This window comes from Mobula hypostoma, chromosome 30 (assembly GCF_963921235.1).
Source record: "Mobula hypostoma chromosome 30, sMobHyp1.1, whole genome shotgun sequence".
Taxonomy (NCBI): Eukaryota; Metazoa; Chordata; class Chondrichthyes; order Myliobatiformes; family Myliobatidae; genus Mobula; species Mobula hypostoma.
Genome location: NC_086126.1, coordinates 5746688 through 5766356, shown reverse-complemented (window position 1 = coordinate 5766356; position 19669 = coordinate 5746688). Strand labels below are relative to the sequence as shown.

At 51.4% G+C, this 19669-nt stretch overlaps 1 protein-coding gene across 4 annotated transcripts in view; it reads right to left on the bottom strand.

Moving 5' to 3' along the window:
* Positions 1–19669, bottom strand: part of LOC134339705 (phosphofurin acidic cluster sorting protein 1-like) — a 67059-nt gene that overhangs the window by 25063 nt on the left and 22327 nt on the right. For 3 of the 4 annotated variants that reach the window (XM_063036427.1, XM_063036430.1, XM_063036429.1), the window contains exons 3-10: positions 19315–19404; positions 18587–18712; positions 15870–16014; positions 13688–13779; positions 11855–11950; positions 3426–3485; positions 2203–2360; positions 22–115 (exon numbers count right to left, since the gene is read on the bottom strand). In XM_063036427.1, coding sequence (XP_062892497.1) covers positions 22–115; positions 2203–2360; positions 3426–3485; positions 11855–11950; positions 13688–13779; positions 15870–16014; positions 18587–18712; positions 19315–19404 — 861 coding nt within the window. The remainder of the gene's footprint in view (positions 1–21; positions 116–2202; positions 2361–3425; positions 3486–11854; positions 11951–13687; positions 13780–15869; positions 16015–18586; positions 18713–19314; positions 19405–19669) is intronic. The other variant, XM_063036428.1, reaches the window with a different exon arrangement.

Below are 19669 nucleotides of genomic sequence, written 5' to 3'. Positions count from 1 at the left end.
TCGGAGTCTGTCAACACTTACCGGGCTGGCGAGCTCCTTGCCCAGGCTGCCTTTGCTGTTCAGGCTGCCGAACTCGGTCTGGGAGCTGGACTGGGACATCCCCTCGAAAAAGGGTCTACAGTTCGGAAGGAAGGAGATAAAGAGTGAGTGTGAGGAGGAAAGGCCAAGAGAGCGAGCGAGAGAGGGAGTCAGAATCAAGCATCTTAAGCGCGCGCACGCACACACCCACACGTACGTATATATAGCTCGGGTGCCCAAGGCTTCTGTGGAGCACTGTCGTAATTTTCTACATTGCACTGCACAGCCGCCACAAAAAACAAAATCCAATTTTCACGAGTGAGGAAAGAGAAATCAGCTATGAAGATAGGTGGAAGGGGCAGGCAGTTTTGAGGAAGTAGAGAGGCTACAGAAGGACTTACACAGATTAGGAGAACGGGCAAAGGAATGGCAGATGGAATACGGTTTCCGGAAGTGTATGGTCATGCACTTTGGTGGAAGAAATAAAAACATACTACTATTTTCTAAATGGAGAGAAAATACAAAAAAAAAGAGGCGTGCAGGGGCTTGGGATTACTTGTACAGGATTCCCTAAAGGTTAGTTTGCAGGCTGAGTCTGCGGTGAGGAAGGCCAATGCAATGTTAGCATTCATTTCATTTCGAATATAAAAGCAAGGATGTAATGTTGAGGCTTTATAAGGCCTCACTTGGAGTACTGTGAGCAGTTTTGGGCCACTCATCTTAAAACGTGTGTTGGGCACGTGGCCAAGTGATTAAGGCGTTCGTCTAGTGATCTGAAGGTCGCTAGTTCGAGCCTCCGCTGTGGCAGCGTGTTTGTGTCCTTAAGCAAGGCACTTAACCACACATTGCTCTGGTGTCTGTGTGAGGAGTGGCGCCCCACACAGACTTCCAATCTGCGCCTCGTAAGGCATGAAAACACAGGCCTCTCATGGTCTGAGTCGACACTCCCTCCCCCCTCCCTATCTTAAAATGGATGTGCTGAAACTGGAGAGGGTTCAAAGGAGATTCACAAAAATGATTCCAGAATTGAATGGCTTGTGAGGGGTGTTTGATGACTCTGGGCCTGTAGTCACTAGAATTCAGAAGAATGAGGGGTGACCTCATTGAAAGCTATTGAATGGTGAAAGATCTTGATAGAGTGGATGTGGAGAGGATGTTTCCTATGGTGGGGGAATCTAAGACCAGAGGACACAGCCTCAGAATAGAGGGGCGTCCTTTTAGAACGGAAATTAGGTGGAATCTCTCTAGCCAGAGAGAGGTGAATCTGTGGAATTCTTTGCCACAGGCGGCTGTGGAGGTTAATAGATTCTTGATTGGTCAGGGCATGAAGGGATACGGGGAGAAGGCAGGAGACTGGGGGCTGGGAAGGAAAATGGATCAGCCATGATGAAATGGTGGAGCAGACTCGATGGGCCAAATGGCCTAATTCTGTTCCTATGTTTTAAGTTCTTATCTCGGGGCCAACGGGGGCCATGGACTGAGCAGCAGACACAGGAAGTGAATCAAGCCATACTGGGAACAATTCGAGTTTGAGCCCAAACCATCGCCATACAAGAGAAGGTAGATTACGAAGAGACCTGTTGATTTCCTGTAATTGTGTCAAGGAGGCCCTCTCGGCACCCGGGGAGGAGGTGCCGAGATCCAGGTCAGTTTCCCCAAGACTGCCTCCCTCCCCCTCCTCTGTTCCACGGGCGCAGGCCTGCCCATTCCCTCAGGAACGGGCCTGCTCGTTTCCATGGTAACAGGCCTCAAGGAGGCCTGGTCACCTCCGGGATCCAGGCAGCCAAATCGAATCTGCAAGTAAGAGTTGGGCAGCACGGCAGCACGGCGGCCAGCGTGACGCGTTGCAGCGCCGGCAACCCGGGTTCAATTCCCGCCCCTGCCTGGGCGGAGTTTGCACGCTCTCCCCGTGGGTTTCCTCTGGGTGAGCTCCGGTTTCCTCCCACTTTACAAAGACGTACAGGTGAGGGTTAATAAGTCGTGGGGACGCTACGTTGGCGACACTTGTGGGCTGACCCTCCCCCCAGCACATCCTCGGACTGCGTCGGTCATCGGCGCGAACGATGCAGTTCACTGTGTGTTCCCGTGTCCGTGTGACAAATAAGGCTGATTTAATCTACGCCCAGCATCTCCAGATTGCTGGGGTCAGGTCCGACGCTGGGCGGGGCGGGCGGCCACACGTACTTTAGTTTGGGCTTAGGGGTGCTGAGGACGCTTTCCGTCTCCTCCATCTCGGGGCCGCTGTCGCTTGGGTTATACAGTTCCAGGCTGTCGTACAAGAGGTCCAGGTCCTCCTCCACCTCCTGGATCTGCTCCGTGGACACGTTCTCCAGAGCGAGCACCTGACGGAGGGGGAGAGAGAGAGAGACAGAGAGGACAAATGCGTCATCCAAACTAGGCCTGGCATGCAGCCTAACCGAGAGGGCCAGCTGTGGGAGGGGGCTCCAGACCTGGGTTATCAGACTAGGCTGAAAGTAGATAGAAGGCAAATGCCATGTTAGCATTCATTTCGAGAGGACTAGAAAACAAAAGCAAGGATGTAATGTTGAGGCGTTGTAAAGCAATGGTGAGGCCTCACCAGGAGTATTGTGAGCAGCTATGGGCCCCTCATCTACGAAAGGATGTGCTGACATTGGACAGGGTTCAAAGGAAGTTCACAAAAAGGATATCAGGATTGAAAAGCTTGTCATATGAGGAACATTTGATGGCTCTGGGCCTGCACTCACCAGAATTCAGAAGAACGAGGGGTGATCCCACTGAAACCCATCGAACGCTGAAAGGCCTCGATAGAGTGGATGTGGAGAGGATGTTTGCTGTGGTGGGAGAGTCTACGACCAGGGGACACAGCCTCAGAATAGAGGGGTCGTCCTTTTAGAACGGAGATGTGGAGGAATTTCTTTAGCCAGAGAGCGGTGAATCTGTGGGATTCGTTACCACAGGCGGCCGCAGAGGCCGAGTCAATGGGTGTATTGAAGCAGAGGTTAATAGATTCTTGACTGGTCGGGGGGAGAAGGCAGGAGATTGGGGCTGAGAGGGGAAATGGATCAGCCATGATGGAATGGCGGAGAGGACTCGATGGGCCAAATGGCCTAATTCTGCTCCTATAACTTACTAGAGCACAGTACAGGCTCCTCAGCTCAGGATGTTGTGTCGATCTTTTACCCTGCCCCAAGATCAACCTCACCATTCCCTCCCACGTAGACCTCCATTTTTCTATCATCCATCTTAAGGTTCTCCAATGTATCTGCCTCAACCACCAGCCCTGGCAGGGAGTCGCACGCACCCTGAACCCTCTGCGTAAAACCCCTACCTCTGTCGTCCCTCCTGTACCTTCCTCCAAAGTCACCTTACAATTGGGCCCCCCCTTATTTTTCGTGGGGAAAACCAAGACGATGGCGGACACTCACCTCGTCAGAGACTCTGAATCTCTTGAGCAACGCCACAAACTTCTGCTTAATATTTTGCTGCTGAGAGAAGAAACGTTAAAACGGTTAAGTTGACCCCATCAGAAGAGTACAGCACAGGAGCAGGCCATTCGGCCCACAATGTTGTGCTATCCCAGCATCAATGACGCCCAAACGCTAAACCCTCCTACCTACACCATGTCCATATCCCTCCATCTTCCTCACATCCACATGCCCATCCAAACGTCTCTTAGAAGCCTCTAATGTATTTGACTCTACCACCACAGCAGACATCCACCACACTCTGAGTTAAAAAAAACTTACCCCTCACCGTCCCCGTAGAACCTACCCCCCCTCGCCTTCAACGTATGACCTTCCGGGCGAGCATGGAGCGACACGGTGGTGAAATCCCGTCGCTACGCTGCCTCAAAGCTCCAACAGTTCCTCCGGACTCAATTGCGTCCTCCGGCGCCGCGCGCCCGGGGACCACGCGTTCTCGCTGTGACCCCTCTGCGTGCCCCAATTTCCTCATCGGGGGTACTTCAAGCAGAGGTCGACAGGTTCTCCATTAGTAAGGACAGCGAGGAGAACCTCGCTAATCAAGAACCTTTCAACCTCTGCTTTAATAGTGATTATTATAAAAGAGGTGGACGTGGGCACGTGGCCAAGTGGTTAAGGCATTGGACTAGCGACCTGAAGGTCGTGAGTTCGAGCCCCAGCCGAGGGAACGTGTTGTGTCCTTGAGCAAGGCACCAGGTTTAATATCACCGGCATATGTTGCGAAATTTGTCGTCTTTACGACAGCAGTACAATGAAATACATGATAATAGGAAAAAAAATTAAGGTATAGATATATAAATTAAGAAAGTAGTGAAAAAACAGAAATAAAACAGTAGTGAGGTAGTGATCATGGGTTCAGTGTCCATCCAGGAATCAGATGGCAGAGGGGAAGAAGCTGTTCCTGAATCGCTGAGTGTGTATCTTCAGGCTCCTGTACCTCCCCCCTGATGGTAGCAATGAGAAGAGGGCACGTCCTGGGTGATGGGGGTTCTTAATGACGGACGCTGCCTTTCTGAGGCATCGCTCCTTGAAGATGTCCTGGATACTACGGAGGCTGGTGCCCATGATAGAGCTGACTGAGTTTACAACTCTCTGCAGCTGACTTCAATCCTGAGCAGTAGCCCCCTGCCCCCATACCAGACAGTGATACAGCCAGTTAGAATGCTTTCCATGGGACATCAGTAGAAATTTGCAAGCGTCTTTGGTGACAAACCAAATCTCCCCAACCTCCTAAGGAAATATAGCCGCTGTCTTGCCTTCGCTGTTGCTGCATCGATATGTTGGGCCCACGTTAGATCCTTAGAGATACTGACACCCAGGAACTTGAAGTTGCTCACTCTCTCCACTTCTGATCCCTCCATGGGACACCACTCAGCTAGCTGATACATCTTGCTCCTGTACGCCCTCTCATCACCATCTGAAATTCTGCCAACAATGGCTGTCAGCACCAGGTGATTAACACAAAAAATTATCAAAAATACATACAGTGCCTGTAAAAAAATATTCACCCCCTCCCCTGGAAGTTTTCAAGTTTTACTTTTTTACAACATTGAATCACAATGGATTTAATTCGACTTTTTTTTTATACTGATCCACAGATAAAGACGAAGTGAAAACAGATCTCTACAAAGTGATCTAAATTAATTACAAATATAAAAGACTTATAGCTTATTAGGGAGAGTCAACATGGCTTTGTGCGTGGTAGGTCATGTTTAACCAATCTATTGGAGTTTTTCGAGGAGGTTACCAGGAAAGTGGATGAAGGGAAGGCAGTGGATGTTGTCTACATGGATTTCAGTAAGGCCTTTGACAAGGTCCTGCATGGGAGGTTAGTTAGGAAGATTCAGTCGATAGGTATACAAGGAGAGGTAGTAAATTGGATCAGACATTGGCTCAATGGAAGAAGCCAGAGAGTGGTGGTAGAGAATTGCTTCTCTGAGTGGAGGCCTGTGACTAGTGGTGTGCCACAGGGATCAGAGCTGTCAGATGAAGTGATAAATGCAGGGTCACTTTTAACATTTAAGAAAAACTTGGACAGGTACATGGATGGGAGGTGTATGGAGGGATATGGTCCAGGTGCAGGTCAGTGGGACTAGGCAGAAAAATGGTTCAGCACTGCCAAGAAGGGCCAAAAGGCCTGTTTCTGTGCTGTAATGTTCTATGGTTCTACTTAAAAACTTTACTAAGTCGTGGAAGTGACTTTAATTTAATTCGCAATATTGTCTTTTTATTTTAAATCTATAGGGCTTTTCAGGGTAATTTAGTTTCTCGTTTTCCATTCATTTATGGGACGTGGGCGTCGGCAGTATTTACTGCCCATCCCTAGTTGCCCTTGGGTAGGTGGGTGATGAGACGCCTTCTTGGAACCGCAGAGCTGTTAGGGAGGGGAGTCCGCGACTTTGACCCGATGACAATGAAGGAACGGTGATTATGTTTCCAAGTCCGGATGGTGAGTGACTTGGAGGGAGTCAGGGGGTGAGTCACACCCCGCAGGATTCCTAACCTTTGACCTGCTCTGGTAGCCACGGGGCTTATATGGCCGGACCAGTTCAGTTTCTTGTCAATGGTCACCCCATTGTCGATAGTAGGGGATTCAGCGATGGTGACGCCACTGAATGTCAAGAGATGAGTTTTCACTTGGAAAAAAAAGGAGTAAGGTTTTATTTCCCAGCTCTCTACACCAGCGGTCCCCAACCACCAAGCGTGTGGTACCGGGCCGCGAGGAAACGAGATGATTTGGCGATAGGGGTCAGCTGCACCTTTCCTCATTCCCCGTCACGCACTGTTAAGCTTGAACGCACGCGAGGTCACTACCCGCGCGTCATCCATGTCCAGTTTTTCTTTAAATGATAATATCGAACCTGCCTCTACCACTTCTACAGGAAGTTCGTTCAACACTTACTTCAAGCTCCCCTGATAATTGACTTATCACTATATTCATGCGAGGAAAATATGCGCTGTGTGTTTATTATTAAATTTGTTAGATAAACCCTTTTGGAAAGGAAATTGAGTGTACCAGCCACTTATCACCGATATATATTCCGATAGCATTAACACCCCATCCCGCCCGAATAGAATCGCCAAGAACGATTTGTACAAAAAAATCGGCACGTACACGCATGCACACTGGTGCCCGCGCAAGGCTTCGTGATCTTTGTAGTCTTTCTCGGAGTAAACACAACGTATTGGACTGCTACTTTTGCCCGTTGGCAACCCTACCCCCCCGCCACCCCACCCTCTCTGGGTCGACCGGTCCGCAAGAATATTGTCAATATTAAACCGGTCCGCAGTGCGAACAAGGTTGGGGACCCCTGCTCCACACCACACTCCAGACCAGTTGGTGGCAGGAGTGCGCCTGTAAGCTCGACCGCCAGTCGCCATTAAAAGTCAGAAGGAGAAGAAGGTAGTCCAACTGCTGTTGAGTCAGTATCCTGGCGAAAACTACACTATGAAGACAAAAGAACAACCTGGAAGCTCGTTCCACACAGCTACCACTCTCTGAGTAAAGAAGTTCCCCCTCATGTTACCCCTAAACTTTTGCCCTTTAACTCTCAACTCATGTCCTCTTGTTTGAATCTCCCCCACTCTCAATGGAAAAAGCCTATCCACGTCAACTCTATCAATCCCCCTGATAATTTTAAACACCTCTATCAAGTCCCCCCTCAACCTTCTATGCTCCAAAGAATAAAGACCCAACTCCCTTTCAACCTTGCTCTGTAACTCAGGTGATGAAACCCAGGTAACATTCTAGTAATCTTCTCTGTACTCTCTCTATTTTGTTGACATCTTTCCTATAATTCGGTGACCAAAACTGTACACAATAATGACTTAAATGCGCAAACAACAGGAATTCTGCAGATGCTGGAAATTCAAGCAACACACATCAAAGTTGCTGGTGAACGCAGCAGGCCAGGCAGCATCTCTAGGAAGAGGCGCAGTCGACGTTTCGGGCCGAGACCCTTCGTCAGGACTAACTGAAGGAAGAGTGAGTAAGAGATTTGAAAGTTGGAGGGGGAGGGGGAGATCCAAAATGATAGGAGAAGACAGGAGGGGGAGGGATGGAGCCAAGAGCTGGACAGGTGATTGGCAAAAGGGATACGAGAGGATCATGGGACAGGAGGTCCGGTAAGAAAGACAAGGAGTGGGGGGGGACCCAGAGGATGGGCAAGGGGTATATTCAGAGGGACAGAGGGAGAAAAAGGAGAGTGAGAGAAAGAATGTGTGTATAAAAATAAATAGCAGATGGGGTACGAGGGGGAGGTGGGGCATTAGCGGAAGTTAGAGAAGTCGATGTTCATGCCATCAGGTTGGAGGCTACCCAGACGGAATATAACGTGTTGTTCCTCCAACCTGAGTGTGGCTTCATCTTTACAGTAGAGGAGGCCGTGGATAGACATGTCAGAATGGGAATGGGATGTGGAATTAAAATGTGTGGCCACTGGGAGATCCTGCTTTCTCTGGCGGACAGAGCGTAGATGTTCAGCAAAGCGGTCTCCCAGTCTGCGTCGGGTCTCGCCGATATATAAAAGGCCACATCGGGAGCACCGGATGCAGTATATCACCCCAGCCGACTCACAGGTGAAGTGTCGCCTCACCTGGAAGGACTGTTTGGGGCCCTGAATGGTGGTGAGGGAGGAAGTGTAAGGGCATGTGTAGCACTTGTTCCGCTTACACGGATAAGTGCCAGGAGGGAGATCAGTGGGGAGGGATGGGGGGGACGAATGGACAAGGGAGTCGCGTAGGGAGCGACTTAAATGACCAATTTCCCGACCGACCGGTACGTTTCTGTACTGTGGGAGGAAACCAGAGCACCCGGAGGAAATCCACGCGAAGGAACCTACAAACTCCTTACAGGCAGCTGTGGGAATTGAACCCGGGTCGCCTGTACTGTAAAGCGTCGTGCTAACCCCCTAAGCTACCACGCCACCCCATAAGGTATCAACAGAGGCTTAATATAGAGCATAGCAGTTATAGTACCAGTGACCCGGGTTCAATCCCCATCACCATCTGAAAGGAGTTTGTACGTTCTCCCCGTGACCGTGCGGGTTTCCTCCAGGTGCTCTGCTTTCCTCCCACAGTCCAAAGATGGACCCATATTGGTAAAGGTCCCTGTTTTCTGTGCTGAATGACTATACTATGTCAGAGGTTACAACGGGGCATCGACAGGATGCAAAACTGGGCAGAGAAGTGGCAGATGAAGTTCAACCCAGATAAGTGTGAGGTGGTTCATTTTGGTAGGTCAAATATGCAAGTGGAAGAATATAGTATTAATGGTAAGACTCTTGGCAGTGTGGAGGATCAGAGGGATCTTGGGGTCTGAGTCCATAGGACACTCAAAGCTGCTGCACAGGTTGACTCTGTGGCTAAGAAGGCATACGGTGCATTGGCCTTCATCAATAGTGGAATTGAGTTTAGGAGCCGAGAGGTAATGTTGCAGTTATATAGGACCCTGGTCAGACCCCACTTGGAGTACTGTGCTCAGTTCTGGTCGCCTCACTACAGGAAGGATGCGGAAACCATAGAAAGGGTGCAGCGGAGATTTACAAGGACGTTGCCTGGATTGGGGAGCATGCCTTATGAGAATAGGTTGAGTGAACTCGGCCTTTTCTCCTTGGAGCGACGGAGGATGAGAGGTGACCTGATAGAGGTGTATAACACGATGAGAGGCATTGATCATGTGGACAGTCAGAAGCTTTTCCCCAGGGCTGAAATGGCTAGCACGAGAGGGCATAATTTTAAGGCGCTTGGAATTAGGTACAGAGGAAATGTCAGGGGTAAGTTTTTTTATGCAGAGAGTGGTGAGTGCGTGGAATGGGCTGCCAGCGACGGCGGTGGAGGTGGATACGATAGGGTCTTTTAAGAGACTCCTGGACAGGTACATGGAGCTTAGAAACATAGAGGGCTCGGGTAACCCTCGGTAATTTCTAAAGAGAGGACATGTTTGGCACAGCTTTGTGGGATGAAGGGGCTGTATATTACTGTAGGTTTTCTATGTTTGAACTCAGCAGGCCAGGCAGCATTTATGGAAAAGAGTGGATGTACAGTCAACCTACCAGCTGATTTTCAAAGTTCGAAGTACATTCAGTATCAAAGTACGTATACTTTATACAACCTTAAGATCTGTTTCCTTACGGATGGCCACAAAGAAACCATTAAAAAAAAACAGAGAAAAACCATCAAACACCCAACGTGCAGAGAGAAAAGACAAACACACATCGTGCGTACATTGAAGACGAGCAAAGAGTGTTCAGAATTCAAGTCTACAAAAGAAAGACCGTGCACAGATCCTCAGTTCCGCGCAGAGTCGAGTTAGCCTCGCGGAGCAGCAAGCCAAACAGACCTGCCCTCGCCTCGGGCCCCAACACTCTGACCTTCTCAACCTGGCCCAGCGCCTAAATCGTCCTCCAAACATTTTAAAGGCAAAGGGTGGTCGCACCAAATATTAATTTAATTCAGTGTTCTTTTTTCAAACTTTTCAGCTCTTTTTTGATAGTTTAGAAACTTTCATTATTTTTGAAAGCATCTTCACTTCACAGAAGTTTTCTTTACATATACCTAAAACTTTTGCACAGTACTGTAGATAAGCTTCAGGACTCAACTTTTTTCCCTCAAGGAAGTCCATAATTACTAATTCATTCATCAATGTGTTCAAAATTACCTTAGGAGGGGAGAGTGGACCATGGGAGAAAGGGAAGGCGAAGGGAACCAGAGGGAGGTGATGGGCAGGTGAGGGGTAAGAAAAGAGGGTAACCAGAACGGGGAATCAAATTTGGTTTGTCACCAAGGACACTGACAAATTCCTACAGATGTACCATTGAGAGCATTCTAGCTGTCTGCATCACCATCTGGTATGGGGGTGGAATGGGGAGAGAGGTGGGGGCTACTGCACAGGATCGAAATAAGCTGCAGAGAGTTGTAAACTTTATCAGCTCCATCATGGGCTCCGGCCTCCGTAGTATCCAGGACATCGTCAAGGAGCGATGCCTCAAAAAGGCAGCGTCCATCATTAAGGACCCTCACCACCCAGGACGTGCCCTCTTCTCATTGCTACCATCAGGGAGGAGGTACAGGAGCCTGAAGACACACACTCAACGATTCAGGAATAGCATCTTCCCTCAGCCATCCGACTTCTGAATGGACATTGAACCCATGAACACTATCTCACTGCATTTTTATTTCTATTTTTGCACTACTGACTTAATTTAACTATTTAATATATTCTTACTGCAATTCATATTTTTCTCTATTTTCATGGATCACATCGTACTGCAGAAACAAAGGCAACAAATTTCACAACGTATGCCAGTGATATTAGACCTGATACTGAATTGAAAAGGGGAAAACGGGGGGGAAAGCTACCGGAAGTTAGAGAAGTCGATGTTCATGCCATCAGGTTGGAGGCTACCCAGACGGAATACAAGGTGTTGCTCCTCCAACCTGAGTGTGGCCTCATTGAGGCAGTAGAGGAGGCCGTGAGAGAGGGTTTTTTTTTAAATAATCGCCTCGCCCTCAAGAAAGGTCCATCACCCGTGCCCTCATGGTCATCATCATCGGGTGCCGTGCCCAGTTTGAGCTTTGACTGCCATGCAAACACACTCCTGTTTCGGGTCAAGTGAATCGATTCATTGGTATTCATTTCCAGTTCTCTGGCTGCTGTCTCCATCATCATTTGTCTTCCTCTTGCTTTCTTCCCTTAACAATCTTTCCCATAATTACCGTGCATTCTAACTCCTCTTTCCTAATCTCATGTCCAATGAAGTTACGTTGTCTTTTCATGATCTCATACATTATTTCTCTTTTTGTGCTTGCTCTGTTCATGACATCCTCGTTAGATATTCGTTCCGTCCATGATATTCTTTGCATCCTCCTCAAAAACCACATCTCTGCTGCTTCAATTCGTTTCCTCATGTTACTAGATATTGTCCAACATTCTGAGCCACATAACATAACTGGATAAACGTAACATTTCAGTACTCTGAGGTAGGTTGTCATGCCTAGTTTAGTATTGGTCAGTATACCCTTCATTCTCGTAAAGGTGTCTTTTGCCATCCCTATTCTTCTTTTGATGTCCAAGTCGCACCTGCCATCTGATGTCACCCAGCTTCCTAAGTTTAATTGTTTTATGTCTTCCCCGTTTATTCTCAGCCTGCAAATAGGATTCCCCTCCTTTTCCCCGACACCCATACACGTTTCAAAACAGGCTCACAGCCAGGAACACACCCGCCCCCAAAAACCCATCTTCACCTCCTCAGACCGAACGGGGCCCCGGGATTCTGGCCCAAGGGCCCTCCCCCTCGCACGAATGTCAGGGCCGGCCCCGACCAACGCCCAGACCACAGGGCCCGGCGGCCAAAGCACACGGCTCCACTCACGTTGCTCATTCCCGCGCGGGAGATGCCGGAAGAGTTCGGCAGCTTCCTCCTTGGCTTCTTGCGTTTCGTGATGTCCTCGTCTTCGAAAAATATATCCTGCCGAGGACAAGGGCAGTCAGTGTGCGTGTGCGTGCGAGAGCCACGGTCGTGTAACGATTATAAAATACCAGTACAGTCGATTCCGGTTCAATGAGACTCGTCAGGACCAGTACAAGTTGGCCCAATTAAGCGCTGTCCCAATTAGCCGAATTTTCATGGAAATAGTTAAAAATACATTTAAAAACCTCAAACTACAGTTTAACTAGGTAAATATGTATTCAAATGAAATACAGATTAAATTAGAACACTACCTATACTACGACAGCACAATAAACTGTGTATTAGTTCCTAACAGTTATCGGCAGAGGAATTCAGCAAATGATGTTGTGTTCTATTGATTGATTGCAAATGAGCAAAACCAATACAGACACTGGGTGCAGATAATGGGCTGACTTCATACAATGCTACTGATGACTGCATCCCCCAAATCTTCATTTTCATTGCAACATTCAAGGCGGTTGCCGATACCTTCAAATTCTTCGTAGTTCCTAACTTGTTTAAGTAGCGAAATGGTTTCATTTTCACTCCGGGCTGTTTCTACCGTCTCCAAGCCTGAACGCTTGAAACCGCAGTGAGCAAAAGAGTTCTGAATGCTTATTTCTCAACAGCTATCAGTAACAAAAATCACTGCTTCTTGAACACAAACTCATGCAACTAACACTGTTTAAAAACTGTTCACTGCAAGCACGGTGTAGTGTCTAACGCCCACACAAGTGCACATGACTGACTTGAGTTAAAAACTGTTTGGCTACAGTATCCCATCTCAATTAAGCAGCATAGCGTTGCAATTAAACAAACGGAACCTCAGCTAATTTCTCGACTGCTTTTCTTTAAGAGATGTCTCAGATAAGTGGCTGCCCTGATTAACTGCTGGTCCAGTTAATCAGAATCAATTTTATTTGTTATAGTGTGTGCGTAGTTGCGTGTAAGTGAAACTGAGAGGGAGAGAGACAGAGACCGTCCCCCAGTGAGGGTCAGTGTGTGTGTGTGTGTGGGACCGTCCCCCAGTGAGGGTCAGTGTGTGTGTGTGTGTGTGGGACCGTCCCCCAGTGAGGGTCAGTGTGGGTGGGACCGTCCCCCAGTGAGGGTCAGTGTGTGTGTGTGTGTGTGGGACCGTCCCCCAGTGAGGGTCAGTGTGGGTGGGACCGTCCCCCAGTGAGGGTCAGTGTGTGTGTGTGTGTGTGTGTGGGACCGTCCCCCAGTGAGGGTCAGTGTGTGTGTGGGACTGTCCCCCAGTGAGGGTCAGTGTGTGTGTGTGGGACCGTTCCCCCAGTGAGGGTCAGTGTGTGTGTGTGTGTGTGTGTGTGTGTGTGTGTGACCATCCCCCAGTGAGGGTCAGTGTGTGTGTGTGTGTGGGACCATCCCCCAGTGAGGGTCAGTGTGTGTGGGACCGTCCCCCAGTAAGGGTCAGTGTGTGTGTGGGACCGTCCCCCAGTGAGGGTCAGTGTGTGTGTGTGTGTGTGACCATCCCCCAGTGAGGGTCAGTGTGTGTGGGACCGTCCCCCAGTGAGGGTCAGTGTGTGTGTGGGACCGTCCCCCAGTGAGGGTCAGTGTGTGTGGGACCGTCCCCCAGTGAGGGTCAGTGTGTGTGGGACCGTCCCCCAGTGAGGGTCAGTGTGTGTGTGTGTGTGTGTGTGTCCGTCCCGCCATGAGGGTCAGTGTGTGTGACCCACACCCAGGTCATAATTCAGGCATTCAACTGCAAACACTGCTGACGTAGTTTTCGGGAGTTACCTGGCCGTGGATCGGGTCATCACTGACTTCCTGTTCTGAGGAGAAGCTGTCGTCTTCATCCTCCGAGTAATTGTCGATGTCCGGGGACCGATCTGTAGCAGATAAAACCCAATCCTGTCAACCACAACAAGCACTTTCTGCAAACTTACATCTCACGCAAGCGTTTCTGTTCCCAGTCTCTCTCTGGAACAAAACTGGTTCCTCGTTACCATCAAAGCTCACAGCAAGAGAGAGGCCATTCAGTCCATCGAACCAGGGATAGCTCTTTAAAAGAACTCTTCTTTCAGCCCCACTCCCCCTGCTCTCTCCCCTCCTCAAAATCCCACAAAAGGTAGTGGATACGGCCCTGTCCATCACGGGTAAAGCCCTCCCCACCATTGAGCACGTCTACACGAAACACTGTCGCAGGAAGGCAGCATCCATCATCAGGGACCCCCACCTCCCAGACCATGCTCTCTTCTCGTTGCTGCCATCAGGAAGATGGTACAGGAGCCTCAGGACTCCCACCACCAGGTTCAGGGACTGTTACTATCTTTCAGGCTCCTGAATCAGAGGGGATAACTTCACTCACGCCAACATTGAACTGTTCCCACAATCAATGATCTCACTTTCAGGGACTTTTCATCTCATGTTCTCATCATTTATTGTTATTTATTTATACTTGCATTTGCACAGTCTGTTGCCTTCTGTACTCTGTCTGATCTTTCACTGATCCTGTTTACAGTTACTATTCTATAGATTTATTGAGTACGCCCACAAGAAAATGAATCTCAAGGTTGTATATGGTAACATATGCCCCCTCTACGATGTGCGTGAACGCGCGCACAAGGGAACTTAAATTGCGCCCAACAGCGTGTCACCCTCTCCCTCGCCGGCCTGTTCAGTATATTTCACGATCGTACACAATCACATTTCCTTTTCCGGTTTCCGGTGCGGACAGTGTTGACAACATGGAGCTTGCCACATTTTGTCTGCAGAGTTTGGAAATGGCTTACTTATATTGTTTTTATTGAAGAAATTATCCATCCGCTACGGTCCAATTCCAGAGAAGCAAAAACCGCTTGCTCGTTTAAAGTGGAATAGCTCTTCCACTTAAAAATCCAGTGCGCGCACGTTGTTGTCACCGGACCAAAAAAACTGCACGGCATAAGATTTTTTCTCACAAATTAGAGGGAACACCGAGGGTGACATATTCGTACTTCGATAATAAAATTCACTTTGAACTTTGAATTGCGGGTTATTGAGAATGAAAATCGGGAGGGGAAATGAAGGGGGAGCTTTTTTTTTTGCACATGGAGTTGTTATTGAGAATGTGCTTCCTGAAAGAATCCATGTGTCCCTGCAATTACGTGAAGCCATATCTGGAATTTGCATCCAGGTTTGGTCCCCGTACTTAAGGAAGATGCGCTTCTGAATGGGGTTTGCAGTAAGACTAATTTGTGGAGTGGTACAAGAGAGCACGCAGACTATGTCCATGCCCACAATATTTTCATCCACCTGCAAGGATGTAAATGCTTAACTCTCTGTTTACCGTCTCATTCTCAACTGCTGTCAGAGCACTTCTCGTAGCGAATAATATTGAATTATTATCTGGTCTCTTTGTATTTACTGTGGATGCCCTCAAGAAAACGAATCTCGGGGTTGTAGATGGTGACGTACATGACGGGGCTCTCCTGCCGTGGCTGGCAGCTCATCCAGGAGAAGCAAAATCTCTGATCTCAAACCTCCGCTGCCTTGCAGTGACACACACTCGCGAGGGAGGCTTCCGGAGTAAACCCTCGAGGGAAAAATTCGGAGCTGGAGTCCGTAAGGCGGTCCTACACCGAGTTCAATGCTGACTGGGCGACTCCTGGTGCCAAACCACGTCGGTGCTTTGGGCTGATCGGATGCCTGGAGAGGGGGAGCCCGCTACATGGGCAACAGCTCGCTCTCCGTACCGTACTGCCCTGACTTTTTGCGTACCTAGACAGCTAGGTTAACTCTGACTGACAAGAGGCCAACACAACACATATGTACTTTAATAATAAATTTACTTTTTTGAGCTTTGAACCTCCCTGAAAATATCACCCCCCCCCCAACCTTCTGCTCAATTCCAGTTGAACCCACTCCCTTTCAGACAGGGGTGTCCCAGAGTGAAGGGGTGGAGGGAGGGGGTAGGAAGGAAGGAAATGAATGGCCTCACCTGACAGCTTCAGTTTGGGGGTCTCGTGGTCAATGGGCTGGCTGGACAGAGAGTAAATCCTCACCTCGGCCACCAGAACCGAGGCTTCCTTGATGTTGCTGTGGAGACCAAGTACCTGGCCTCCCTCGCTGGGGTGCTGCATGACCTGGGAACAGTGCAAAGGTCAAGGGGCAAGTCGGTGCTGGATATATGTCACCCGAACCACGGCAGAACCCCCGCCCAGCATTAACAAACAAAACTCCGGGCCGTGTGACAGAGAGACACACAAAGACAGCAGACGCTGGGGTCTGAAGGAACGCAAAGTCTGCTGGGGGTAGGGGAGTGGAAGGACTTTCGATTTTTTTTCACCTGGGGGCAGAGATCCCAGAGATTGGGAGGGGTGCTGGCGGTGCAAATCCTGGGGAAAATTGGGGGAGTTTGACAGCGATCCCTGGGAACTGAAGGGTAAGGAGTTCAGAGGTCACATGGGGAACAGAGATCCCAGAGGATTTTGAAGGAGGGGTGCACAGATCCCGGGAATCTCAAGTGTGGGGCAGCAATCTTGCAGATAGAGGGGCAGATATCCCAGGGATGCGAGTGGGGAATGGGTAGACATTTCTGGGGATTTGGCGGGGGGGGGTGGTGGAAGAGATCCTGGAGCATTAGGGCAAGGAACAGAAATCCTGGCTGATCAGGGAAGAGGACAAAGGTAGGGGTCAGATGTCTCAGGGGTTCTGGAGGGGGTTCCGAGATCTGTGGGATTTTGGGGGGGTTGTTCAGAGATCCAATGGGATTTCCAAAGGGAGGGGTCAGAGAGATCACAGGGGATTTTGGAGGGGGGGGATCAGAGATTCAGTGCGATTTCCGAAGGGAGGGGTCAGAGAGATCACAGGGGATTTTGGAGGGGGGGGTCAGAGATCCTGTGGGATTTCCAAAGGGAGGGGTCAGAGATCCTGTGGGATTTGGAGGGGGGGGTCAGAGAGATTACAGGGGATTTTGGAGGGGGGGTCAGAGATCCTATGGGATTTGGAGGGGGGGGTCAGAGAGATTACAGGGGATTTTGGAGGGGGGGGTCAGAGATCCTGTGGGATTTGGAGGGGGGGGTCAGAGATCCTATGGGATTTCCAAAGGGAGGGGTCAGAGAGATCACAGGGGATTTTGAAGAGGGTGCGATCGGGGGGGCAGAGATTTCAAGGGATCGGAGTGTGGGAGGGGCGGAAATCCCGGGGATTGAGGGGGGGTGGACACTGCTCTCCGAGTATTTTGACAAACTGGAGCAGAAATTCCCGTGGGTTTACCTACAGAGATAGAGGGCTGGACGTCCAGGTAAGGATTCGAACCGGAGCACAAGGATCTTAAAGTCAGAACTAGTTTTATTTATTTACTAGATACCACATGGAACAGGCCCTTCTGGCCTTTCGAGCTGCAGCGCCCGGCAATCCCTAGTCCAATCACAGGACAGTTTACTATGACCAATTAACCTACCAACCAGTACGTCTTTGGACTGTGGGAGGAAACCGGAGCACCCGGAGGAATCCCACGCGGTCACGGGGAGAACGTACAAACTCCTTACAGGCAGTGGCGGGAATTTGAACTCTGAACTCTGACGCCCCGAGCTGTAACAGCGTGGCACTAACTGATACGCTACAGATGGGCCCCACCATCCTAGTCTGATGTCACAGCGCGAGCTCGTTACCAGCAGCTGTGGGATTTGAACCCCGACCGTCGGCGCTGCAAGGCGACCGTGCGAACCGCCACCCGACTGGGACAACAGCGTGTTACAGAGGCGGAGCGAATACGGGATTCTTCACCGGTCAGCGGGAGACTTTGACCGCAACCCTGAAGCCCAATTAATGCCCCGCCCCCAACCCATTCACACCCACGCTGCCCCCAGGGAACGTCCCAAATGACCGCGGGGGGGGGAATTGGGGAGGGTGGAAATTGGACGGGATTGAGAGAATCGATCTTGGAATCTAGAGGGAATCGGCGGTCCTAGAGTGGGGCCTGTTGTGGGGTGGTGGTCCGAGGGCCTGTTGCTGGGGGTGTTCGTAAGGCCCATTGCCGGGAGGGAGGGGTCCGCAGGGCCTGTTGCCGGTGGGGGCCCATTGCCGGAGGGAGGGGTCCGCGGGGCCCGTTGCCGGGGGGGAGGGGTCCGCAGGGCCTGTTGCCAGGGGTGGGGAGGGGAGCCTAAGGGGCCTGTTGTTGCCAGGGGGAGGGGTCCGCGGGGCCTGTTGCCGGGGGGGGGGAGTCCGAGGGGCCTGTTGCCGGTGGGGGGAGGGGAGCCTAAGGGGCCTGTTGTTGCAGGGGAGGGGGGAGTCCGAGGGGCCTGTTGCCGGGGGGGAGGGATCCGCAGGGCCCGTTGCCGGGGGGGGAGGGGTCCGCGGGGCCTGTTGCCGGGGGGGGGGAGTCCGAGGGGCCCGTTGCCGGGGGGAGGGATCCGCGGTGCCTGTTGCCGGGGGGGGAGGGGGGAGTCCGAGGGGCCCATTGCCGGAGGGAGGGGCCCGCGGGGCCCGTTGCCGTGGGAGAGGGGTCCGCAGGGCCTGTTGCCGGGGGAGAGGGGTCCGCAGGGCCTGTTGCCAGGGGTGGGGAGGGGAGCCTAAGGGGCCTGTTGTTGCCGGGGGGAGGGATCCGCGGGGCGCGTTGCCGGGGGGGCGAGGTCCGCGGGGCCTGTTGCCGGGGGGGAGGGGGGAGTCCGAGGGGCCTGTTGCCGGGGGGGGGGAGGGATCCGCGGGCCTCACCTCAGCCATATTGATCAGCCCCACGGCCAGCGTCTTGTAGCCGAGGATTGTGCGGTTCTTGTACCTCTTCCGGCGTTGCAACATGATCTGGAGCTTGTTGGCGTCGCGCTTCAGGAAGTGCGGGTACTGTGAGGGCGAGGGGAGGGGAGGGGTTCAGGGAAACACCAGTACGTCAGCACCCGTCCCACTCCACCCGACACCTCTGGACCTGAGAGCCCCACTCTTTCAGTGGGTAACCCACCCATCTCATTCCACCCCTCATCCTTCTTCCCCCTCCTCCCCACCCCGACCGCTAATATAACTCTTGCTTCTGGCCCACTTCCGTCACCCCACTCTCCTCCCTCCTTAACCCCGCCCTTCCGTCTCCATCCTCCTCCTCTCCCAGCTGACCCCTAACCTCCGACCCACCCATCGAATCCTTCGTCCCCCCCACCCTCCTTTAATCTACCCCGTCCCCCTCCTCTTCTCCTCCTCCCACCCAGCTCTCTGCCCTCGCCTCTCCCCATCTCCTCCCCCTCCCCCAATCCCCCTCCAGCAACACCGTGAGCCCCCACCCCCAGGGTCCGGCTCTGCACTCCCCCCACCGTGGAGGCCATGGACGTCTCCCGCCGCCCCACAGCAGAACAGCTGGATTAGAGTCTCCACCGCCTACCCCCCTCCCCGCCCGCCCCCGCACCCGGCCCTCCACCAGAGGCCTCGCGGCCAAGGGGGAGGGTTGCCACGGCTACCTGGAGGGAGAAGGTCAGCTGCAGATCCGTCTCCGTCATACTGCTGGCCAGTAGCGGGATCTCGTTCGATCGCAGCACCCTCTTGGAACCCTGCAGTCCGGGAGAGAGGCGGGGGGGGTGGGGTTAACGGGGAGGGGGAAGACAGCAGATACAATCTCTACAGGCCCATCTCTCTCAACCCTGCCTGGCGTACAAGGCCTCCAGCCTTTCAGGCCGGCCGCCGGTGACCGACAGGAGAGTTGGGACCACAACTTCCCGCTCTGTATGTTAACTTTGTGGACGATACGAAGGTAAGTAAAGGGTCAGGTATAGAGTCGAGGAAGCAGCGGGGTCTGCAGAAGGATTTGGACAGGTT